The sequence below is a fragment of the Beta vulgaris genome, chromosome 9, assembly GCF_026745355.1.
Source record: "Beta vulgaris subsp. vulgaris cultivar EL10 chromosome 9, EL10.2, whole genome shotgun sequence".
In the NCBI taxonomy this organism is placed as follows: Eukaryota; Viridiplantae; Streptophyta; class Magnoliopsida; order Caryophyllales; family Amaranthaceae; genus Beta; species Beta vulgaris.
In genome coordinates this window covers 15627299-15637921 of record NC_079210.1, presented here as the reverse complement: position 1 = coordinate 15637921, position 10623 = coordinate 15627299, and the positions used below count along the sequence as shown (strand labels likewise).

Below are 10623 nucleotides of genomic sequence, written 5' to 3'. Positions count from 1 at the left end.
AGACAACAAAATTATTTGATTTATCGCCATAGAAATAAGTTTTTTATCCATTTGAATCATGCAGGCAATACAAAGTACGTCATTAGAAACAAGTAATGTTACTATTTCACTCGTAGAAAAAAACATCAATTGCTCGAATTGAAAACCCATCAAATGCTCTGTATTTAACGCGTAACAAACGTCATACGAGCACTTCAGTTGCCAACCGAAGAACTTAAGCTCTCAAATGCTCTGGTTGCTTTAAAAACCGGAGCATTTGAGGGTTTTTTATGTTGAAAAATCATCAAATGCTCTGATTTTTAAGCAAATAACCGGAGCATTTGAGAGTTACACATGCTTCAGTTTTAATATTTAACGGACATTTTGCCTTGTTTTTTTTAACAAAAATCAGCACTGATATAAATATCACTTCTAGAGCTATGTTACAAATATATTCCACCAGCTCGTGCCCTCCTCACTGCTATACAAAATTCCTCGAAAGTATATCCAACAAATTGCACACAAAGATTCGATAATCCAACTAATTAACTTTCAAATTAAAATAATATTATATAAATGTAGAATTGAATTACTAAATACTATTCTAGATTCAAAGTATGAGTTTACATCATAACTACCTAGATATCAAATGCAAAGGCTACTATCGGTAAGAAATGAAGCAAACTTGTCTCGAACTTCATTGATTTCCTCAATAGTGAAGGGCTCATTCTCTAGTGTGTTGTAAATCTAATAAGATGAAAGGCAATAATATATATGTCATAATTTATCCGTTATGAGTCGTTTTGCCATTATTTATATCCTTTTCATACCATATCATGTATTTTAGATTATAATCTATTCTAATATTTTGTTTTGGCAATTATTAGGATGATTACAAGTCATTTACGAAGTTCAAGTCAATTTTGTGCAAGTAAAGGTTCTTTTAATGTCGTTTTCGCCCGTGATGGGTCTTATTCATCCATTTATATACCATAGCATGTAATTTTAGCTTATAATTACTAGGATGATTACAAATCAAATTTGATCATTTTAGTCAATTTTGGGCAAGTAAAGGTAATTTCAAAGCCGTTTTAGCCCATTTTGGGTCCAATTCATCCATTTATATACCATAGCATGTAATTTTAGCTTATAATCTACTCTAATATGTTGTTTTAGGATTACTAAGATGATTGTAAGTCAGAGTTGATCGTTCTCGTCAACTTTATGCAATTAAAGGTCATTTCAAGGTCTTTTGAACCCGTTTTGGTTCCAATTCATCTATTTCATACTATAGCATGTAATTTTAGCTTACAATCTACTATAATATGTTGTTTTAAGATTACTAGGGAAGATTACAAGTCAAAGTTGATCGTTCTCAGCTTTGTGCAAGATAAGTCATTTCAAGATCGTTTTAGCTCGTTTTTTTATTATCAAATTCATCCATTTCATAACATAGCATATAATTTTTAATTATAATCTACTGTAATATTTTGTTTTAGGAAAACTAGGATGATTACAAGTCAAAGTTGACTGTTCTTGTCAACTTTATGCAAGTAAAGGTCATTTCAAGGTCGTTTTCCCTTTTTGGTTCCAATTCATCTATTTCATACCATAGCATGTAATTTTAGCTTACAATCTACTCTAATATGTTATTATTAGGATGATTACAAGTCAAAGTTGATCATTCTTGTAAACTTTGTGCAAGTAAAGGTCATAATAAGGTCATTTTAGACTTTTTGGTTCCAATTTATCTATTTCATACCATCGCATGTAATTTTAGCTTACAATCTACTCTAGTACTTCCTTTGTTTAGAAATAGTAGCACCATTTCATATTTTCACGCTTGCCGATGCATGACTTCAAACGTTAATATTTTGAATTATCAATGAGTAAAAATTATAAAAACTTAATATTGAAAATATATACATTGAGACGAATCTAACAAGATCCCATATGACTATGTTTTTCCTGAAATATAAATCACCAAAGATAATCAAAGTGTAAGATTTGAATAGTAAACATTATACAAATGGTGCAACTATTTCTAAATGGAGGAAGTATTTGTTTTAGGATTACTAGGATGATTACAAGTCGTATTTGACCATTCTAGTCAACGTCCACTAGTAGAAAAAGGACGATTTGCGTCGCCCCATTTGCGTCGCATGAAACGCAAAATGACGCAAAAACATAATTTGCGTCGCATGCTATGAAGAGTGTGACGCAAAACATCATTGCATAAGCACCAGACACGAACTATATGCGTCGTACCCTATTTATGTGTGACGCATATAACTCATGTGCGTCGGACCCTTAGCCCATCCGACGCACATCGCTGCATCTAGGTGACAAAATTTGAAGTCTATTTGTGTCGCATTTAACTATTATGCGTTGCAAAAGGCTAATTTGCGTCAGACCCCTTGGCCCATCCGACGCAGATCAGCCCAAAAGCCCAACTCCCTTTTTAAAACCCTAGCACCTTCTAACTATTGTGTCTCTTTCTCTCTCTCACCCTCAAACCCTCCAACCCTAAAATACATGAGCAGCGTCTCTCTCTCTCACCCTGTCATCCTCAAACCCTAAAAGCACTGAAGCTGCGTCTCTCTCTCACCCTCAAACCCCCCCCCCTCTCTCACACCCTCTCTCTCTTTCTCCTTCTCCTCAGGCGAAAAGCGAACAATGAACAACGTTCTAGAACAACGAACAACGAAATTATCTTTTTGATATGCCACCCCATGGATGAGTTCTTCGATTTTGATATGAACGAACACTCTTTCTCTCTCACTTTGACAGGTTCGATTTCTTTTTCAAATTTTCAATTTGATTTTATAATTTCGTAGTCTACAATTTTCTGTTTTTAGATCTACAATTTTTTTTTTTTTTTCATTTTTTAGACTAATTTACTGTTTTATTTTTGGCGTTTTAATTTTCTGTCTTCGAGTTTTATGCATCTGAAAATTATGTCCTTTTGTTTATTTTACTTTTTATATCTACTTTTTTATTTTCATTTGCAGATTTGTGTTTGGTTCTTCTAGAAGTCTTCTTTGTCGGAAATTGAAGGAAATTGAAGTTAGGTGCTTTTTGTGTCGACTTTGCACATGTCTCTCTCCTCTAGATCTTCCTGGTTTTACTTCTTCCATAATCGGTTTCGCTTTTTGTTGTTTTCAATTTTAGGGATTTTGTTGGTTTATTGTTTTGTGTTCGAGTTGTAAATTATGGAATTATGGAAATTTCTTGGTTTATTGTTTTGTGTTTGAGTTCTAAATTATGGAATTATGGAATTTTGTTGGTTTATTGTTTTGTGTTCGCTTCTTCTACTAATTCGAGAATCGTTTTTCAATCGTTTCCTATGCTGATTTGTAATCGCTTTTTGAGGGCGTTTTTATTTTTCCTCGAATGCAGTACCAAAGCATTCATGCTTTGGTACTGTTTTTTTTCTTTCAAAAATCAGTATTTGCGTCGCATGCTTGGCCATGTGCGACGCAAATGCTCTTCATTTGCGTCGCACATGGTGATAAGTCGGTTTTTAGTTGCATATAGGTAGGTATTAAGTCTCATTTTCATGAAGATTTTAGTGCATATTAGGTCTAATTGCATGATTTGGGCACTCTTCTGAACCATTGTGTTATTTCGAGACACTTTCGGGTTTTTCATGTGATTTTCAGGTTATTGAGGCCGATTGTGACTAGGAGGAGCTCTATGGTTCGTAGATGGTCTAGATGGCGGTTTCCGGATGCAAGAAGATGAGTTTGAGTGCTTTTGGAGTCAAAGGAATGATGATTTCAAAGATTATCCTCTTTGCGGGACCAAGCAGAAGTCTGCTTGCCCACGCTCCAAGGTGCACGCCCAAGGAAGATCTCGCTTGCCCACGCACCAAGGCGCACGCCCAAGCGAGAACTCGCTTGCCCGTGCAGAAGCGTAACAAAATCGACCAAAAGCTTCTGTTTTGCACGCACGCCCAAGCAACTTTCTGCTTGCCCGTGCATGTTGATGCACGCCCGTGCAGAATGTCGCTCGACCGTGCGTGCTGCTGCTCGGTTTACTCCGCGACTTTTACTTATTTTTTTTCTTAGTTTATGTAAACGATATATTAGGTTTTATAAAACATACTTTTGGGTACTTTTTCATTATTAGAGAATAGAGTATTACTTTTTAGAGAGCTTTTGAGAGAAAACTCCATTATTGAACCTTGAATTCTACAAGTTTGATTCCTTCAAGTAAAGAATAAGTTTTTCTATTTATTTATTATTTGTTTTGCTATTTCAATTATGTGTGAGTAGTCTATTAATCTAGGGTTAAGTTAAACCCTAGCAATGATTAATACATGAATTCCTCCATTAATCCCAAGTTTATGTGATCAATTATTCTTGTTTGATTGAATTGTTCTTATGCTCATTATCATTCTAGGGATAGATGATTTTGATTTGACTCCATATATCTTGTTTTCAATGGGAATTGAATCAAGATGGTTTTGTTGATTCAATCAATGGCATGAATATCTCTATGGGAATAAGTAGATAGGATTGCTAGGAATTTCATTGTGATGTTATGCTTAATGTCTCTTTCTTGCATGATTCCACGGGAGTAGGTTTGATTGCTTGTTTAGAGTAGCCATTGGTACTCGGGAGAGATCGTTGGTAGTTATAGGGAGCATTACTCCTCTTGAATCGTTGATTATGTTTATTGGGATGGAAATTATTCATGTATTGTCATGCTAGTGGCGATGCTTAATTCTAGATGTTTTAATTAATTGACTATACCTTGTGTGTTTTTAGTAATTGTCATAATTTAGCATTAGTCTTAGTTTAACATCCTTTTCATCATCGTTTGTCACTTGTTTAGTTAGATTGAGTCAAGATACCTAGTGTTTGATACTGTTTGTCCCTGTGGATTCGACCCTGACTTGCCCTGCTACATAGTTAGGAGGTTAGTTAGGAAATTACTTTTGTTAGGTGCGCGAAACGCCTACCAAATTTTGGCGCCGTTGCCGGGGACTAACGATATTAGATTAGTTTATCTGTGATGGATTTAGCTAAACTGTCTTTGTTCGATCATTGTCACTCTATTTGCTGTGTGATCTCTTTTCTTTCAGTCTTTTTTTTGTTGCATGCGCACTCGTAGCAAGGGTTCACAAGATCTGATTACTCTTGATCGCGAGATCGAAGCTACAACAAGGAGATTAGAAGGTCGAAGAAGAAAACAACAACAAGAACCACCAATGGGCGACGAAGCACCACCAAAGTCTCTACGGGAATATGCTATGCCCGATGAGACCACCACCACCATAACCAGACCGACAACCGCTGCCAATCATCTCGAGCTCAAGCCACAATTCATCCAGTTTATCTCACAGGATTCCTATGCGGGAACACCCAAAGAGAGCCCTACTGGTCATTTGGCTAATTTTTTAAAAAAATGCAATACTTTGAAATTAACTAATGTTTCTGATGATTTAATTCGGTATTGTGCTTTTCCTTTTTCTCTCAGGGACGAAGCAAAGGAATGGTTTAAAGAAGAAGAAGTGAGGAAGACTGCCACATGGCCAGAACTAAAGAAGGCTTTTCTTTACAAGTTCTTCCCTCCTATGAGAACTTCCAAGTTCAGAAACGAGATATCTGGCTTTCAACAACATGAATTGGAGTCTCTTTATGAAGCATGGCAGAGATACAAGGCGTTGCAAAGGCAATGTCCACACCACGGCATTCCTAAGTGGTTGCTGATTCAGACATTCTACAATGGTCTGAAGCATGAAGTTCGAAGTTCTATTGATGCCGCATCTGGCGGTACTTTCATGGCAAAAACTCCAGAAGCCGCGAAGACATTGTTGGATGATATGGCTGCCAACAATTACCTGAATGACTGGAGTATATCTCGTGGAGCCCCTAAAAAGGGAGGTAAGTATGAGGTTGATGCTATTGCTACTTTAACTAACACTGTGCAAGTTTTGGCAGCTAAAGTTGGCCAGTTGAGTAGCGGACCAGTAGCGCCTATTTGTGAGATTTGTAAAGTGCAAGGTCACTCCTTTACTGAGTGTCAATATAATAATATGGGAGCGGGAACTGAGCATGTCAATGCCCTCCTTAACACAAACACAAGGCCACAAAATAACCCATACTCAAACACATTTAACCCAGGTTGGAAGCATCACCCAAATTTCTCCTACAAAAATAACCAACCTCAACCTCCACACACCAACTACTACCAGCCACCTGGTTTCCAACAAAGACCACCATTTAACCCTTCATCATCATCCTCTCGACCCAACCTTGAGACTATCATGGAGAATTTAGCTTCCTCTCAGGCTAAGCAAGTTGAATACCAAGCCAAGCAGAATGAATTCTTCAACAACTTTCTCCAACAAATCACTTCTCATAATAAATTAATGGAGAGTTAGATGACCCAACTAGCCCAACAAATAAGCCACCTCTCTAAACCTTCAGGCCAACTTCCTGGGCAAACCGAACCAAATCCTAAGGGGCACATCAATGCCATTCCATTGAGGATCGGTAAAGAACTGCAAGAGACTACAAGGAAGGTCACTGAGCAAAAGAACACTGAAAAAGAGGTTATAGAGTTGAGTGAGGAAGTTCAAGGGAAGACGGGCTTGGAAGATGAAGCTAAGAAGACTGAGAAGGAGGAACCCACTGTCATCCCTATGGAACCATACAAGCCACCTGTTCCGTTCCCTCAAAGATTGGCACAGGCAAAACTTGAAAAGAAATATGGGAAGTTCCTTGACATCCTGAAGAAGCTACACATCAACATACCCTTCTTGGATGCCATATCTTAGATGCCTTCCTACGCTAAGTTTTTGAAAGACACGCTCTCTAACAAACGAAAAATTGAAGAAAATGTCACTGTTTCACTAACTGTTGAGTGTAGTGCTATTTTGCAGAATAAGCTTCCAGAAAAGCTAGGAGATCCGGGCAGCTATTCCATTCCTGTCAAGCTTGGAAACATTGCTATCAAGAATGCTTTGTGTGATCTTGGGGCTAGTGTTAGTCTCATGCCTCTCTCTATCTGCAAGAAACTCAACATGGGCGAACTAAAACCCACACGCATCTCTCTACAACTAGCTGACAGGACAGTAAAGTTTTCACTTGGTATCCTTCAAGATGTTCCTCTTCGGGTGGGTAAATTTTTTATTCCCTGTGATTTTGTCGTTATGGAGATGAAGGAGGATGCACAAGTTCCCATTATTCTTGGGAGACCCTTTTTGGCCACTGCTGGAGCCATTATTGACATGAAGAAGGGTAAGATCACCTTTGAAGTAGGTGATGAGAAGATGGAGTACACACTCACAAACTCCATGACTTCTCCTTCTATGGGAGAAACTGTTTATAGAGTGGATGCTCTTGATGAGGTGATAGAAGCCGAGGCTTTTAATCTGCAACTTGATGATTCGCTATAAACGATCTTGATGGGTAGTGCTGATGAGGAAGATTGGGAGACTAGGGAATACAAGATACTTCTAGAGGAGACACGAGCAAATGAATATGAAAAGCCTCTCACGGAGTTGTTGCATTCAGAGGAAACTAAGGAGAGTATTACGCCTCCTAAGGTAGAACTTAAACCTCTCCCCTCTACTTTGAAATATGTATTCATGGGTCCCAATGATACATACCTATTATTGTTAATGCTGAGCTTGATGACATTCAAATTGAAAAATATTGTTGTTTTTAAGGAACTATAAGAATGTCATTGGGTACACCATTGATGATATTAAGGGTATTAATCCTTCATTTTGTATGCATAAAATCATTCTTGAGGACGAACATGATTCTTCTATAGAATCTCAACGACGACTTAATCCAAATATGATGGAAGTAGTCAACAAAGAGGTTCTTAAATTGCTTGATGCAGGTATAATCTACCATGTTCAAGTAGTCCCTAAGAAAGGAGGTATGACCGTTGTCAAGAATGATAAAGGTGAGCAAGTTCCTACTCGAACTGTGACCGGGTGGCGCATGTGTATTTATTATAGGAGATTAAATAAGGCCACCCGAAAAGATCATTTTCCCCTCCCCTTCATTGATCAGATGTTGGAAAGATTGGCAAAATATTCTTTTTTCTGTTGGTTGGATGGATACTCTGGTTTTTTCCAAATTCCTATTCATCCAAGTGACCAGGAAAAGACTACTTTTACATGTCCTTATGGCACCTTTGCATATCGAAGGATGCCATTTGGTTTATGTAATGCTCCTGCCACTTTTCAGCGTTGCATGATGGCAATTTTCTCCAGTCTTATTGAGAACTCTGTGGAAGTGTTTATGGATGACTTCTCTGTCTATGGAACATCTTTTGATATTTGCCTTGCTAATTTACAAAAGGTGCTCCATAGATGCAAAGAAGTTAACTTGATTCTCAACGGAAAAAATGTCTTTTTATGGTGCAACAAGGAGTCGTTCTGGGTCATATTGTTTCTCATCGGGGCATTGAAGTCGACAAAGAAAAAATAGAGGTCATTGAGCGTTTACCACCTCCTAACTCTGTCAAAGAAGTAAGGAGTTTTCTTGGTCATGCGGGATTCTACCGCCGCTTCATAAAAGATTTTTCAAAAATTGCTCGACCTCTAACTGAGCTTTTAGGCAAAGATGTCCCCTTTGTGTTTAATGATGCTTGTACTGAGGCTTTTCACAGGTTAAAAGCTGCCTTATTTTGCTCCTATAATTCAATCGCCTGACTAGAATCTCCCTTTCGAGATTATGTGCGATGCTAGTGACTACACAGTGGGAGCAGTATTGGGTCAGAGGGAGGATGGTAAACTTCATGCCATCTACTATACAAGCAAGACTCTTACTCCGGCCCAGATGAACTATGCCACAACTGAGAAGGAGCTGTTAGCAGTGGTATATGCGATGGAGAAATTTCGGTCTTATCCGGTGGGGTCAAAGGTGATAATTCATACTGATCATGCATCCCTTAAGTATTTGATGAGCAAGAAAGATGCTAAGCCCTATTTGATTCGGTGGATTTTGTTGTTACAAGAGTTTGACTTGGAGATTCGAGACAAGAAGGGTTCTGAGAATGTTGTTGCAGATCACCTTTCCCGAATTGTCATTGATGATGAAGGTGACAAGGCTCTACCAATTGATGATACTTTTCCTGATGAGAAACTTCTAGCTCTAGCAACTGCAGAGATCCCATGGTATGCTGATATAGCCAACTATTTGGCTAGTGACATTATTCCTCATGGTATTCATCTCAACAAAAGAAGAAATTCTTTAAGATGTGAGGAGTATTTTGGGATGATCCTTTCCTTTACAAGTCTTGTGCGGATGGGGTGATTAGAAGGTGTATTCCTGGAAATGAGGTATCCCTATTATATCTCATTGTCATGATTTACCTTGTGGAGGCCATGCTAGTACTAATAAAACTGCAGCGAAAATTCTTCAATGTGGTTTTATTGGCCTACTTTGTTCAAGGATGTTCATCATTATGTGCATTCTTGTGATCGCTGTCAAAGACGGGAAATCTTTCTCGTCGGAATGAGATGCCTCTCAACACTATTCTTGAAGTGGAGATGTTTGATGTGTGGGGTGTAGATTTCATGGGTCCGTTCCCTTCCTCTTATGGGAACAAGTACATTCTCGTTGCTGTGGATTATGTCTCCAAATGGGTGGAGGATCTTGCTTCTCCCACTAATGATGCTCGGTGGTTAGTAGATTTTCAAGAAAACTATCTTTCCTCGTTTGGCATTCCACGGGTTTTGATTAGTGATGGAGGTAAGCATTTCTGAGAACAAATTTGAAGCTATGCTCAAGAAGTATGGTGTGCATCATAGAGTGGGACTTTCATATCATCCCCAAACTAGTGGCCAAGTGGAGGTTTCTAACCGTGAGATCAAAATTATCCTGGAAAAGACGGTTGCGAGAACGCGAAAAGATTGGGCTGCTAAACTTGATGATGCATTATGGGCTTACAGGACAACATTCAAGACCCCTATAGGTACCACCCCCTATCGTCTTGTTTATGGGAAAGCTTGTCATCTCCCTGTTGAGTTAGAGCATCGTGCATTCTGGGCTATTTAGAGCCTCAATTTCAACTCTCAAACGGTGGGTGAGAAGAGACTCCTTCAACTTGCTGAGCTTGATGAGCTTCGTCTTGATGCTTATGAGAGTTCTAGATTGTACAAGGAGAAAACTAAGCGATGGCATGACAAAGGAATAGTGCGCAGAGAGTTCAAGGAAGGGGATTTGGTTCTTCTTTTTAATTCTCGACTGAAGCTATTTCCTGGTAAGCTTCGTTCGCGGTGGTCCGGTCCCTTCAAGGTTTGTAAGGTTTTTCCTTATGGTTCAGTGGAGCTTTGGAACCGGCAAGGTGACACTTTCAAAGTCAATGGCCACAGATTGAAGCATTACCAAGCTGGAGATCCCATTGCTGAGAGAGTTGACATCATACTCTCCATCCCTTCACCTGAGTGATACTTGAGGAGGTCGAGCTAATGACCTTAAAAACTAGCGCTTATTGGGAGGCAACCCAATTTTCCATGTTTTCTATTCTATTTTCTATTTCATTTTTTCTTTTTCGTTAATCTTACAAAAAAAAAAAAAAAAAAAGAAAAAAAATGGTGAAGGAGCATAAGTTTTTTTTTAATGGTGCTAATGATCGTCTGCTAGCAGGTCACACGCCCGAGCGAGAATTCAC

General features: G+C 38.5%; 2 protein-coding genes and 1 non-coding gene across 3 annotated transcripts; 2 read left to right on the top strand and 1 right to left on the bottom strand.

Moving 5' to 3' along the window:
* Nucleotides 1-5572: 5572 nt before the first annotated feature.
* On the bottom strand, nt 5573-5679 carry LOC125493943 (small nucleolar RNA R71). Its single transcript, XR_007270266.1, has one exon. It is a non-coding gene; the product is annotated as a small nucleolar RNA R71 (small nucleolar RNA).
* A 1087-nt stretch (nt 5680-6766) lies between these two features.
* LOC104903173 (DNA damage-inducible protein 1-like) lies at nt 6767-7387 on the top strand. Its single transcript, XM_010691171.3, has one exon. The coding sequence runs from the start codon at nt 6767-6769 to the stop codon at nt 7385-7387; it is 621 nt and encodes a 206-aa protein (XP_010689473.2).
* A 2308-nt stretch (nt 7388-9695) lies between these two features.
* Nucleotides 9696-10400, top strand: LOC130590162 (uncharacterized). Its single transcript, XM_057392176.1, has 2 exons — nt 9696-9944; nt 10008-10400. The coding sequence occupies exons 1-2, from the start codon at nt 9696-9698 to the stop codon at nt 10398-10400; spliced, it is 642 nt and encodes a 213-aa protein (XP_057248159.1).
* The last annotated feature ends 223 nt before the right edge of the window (nt 10401-10623 follow it).

What these genes read in the sequence shown, in the direction of transcription:
- LOC104903173 (XM_010691171.3), top strand. Translation starts at nt 6,767, where the DNA reads ATGCCTTCCTACGCTAAGTTTTTGAAAGACACGCTCTCTAACAAACGA.
- LOC130590162 (XM_057392176.1), top strand. Translation starts at nt 9,696, where the DNA reads ATGGAGGTAAGCATTTCTGAGAACAAATTTGAAGCTATGCTCAAGAAG. An exon ending in GTACCACCCCCTATCGTCTT is followed by an intron (nt 9,945 to 10,007) that starts GTTTATGGGAAA and finishes TGGGCTATTTAG; the next exon opens with AGCCTCAATTTCAACTCTCA.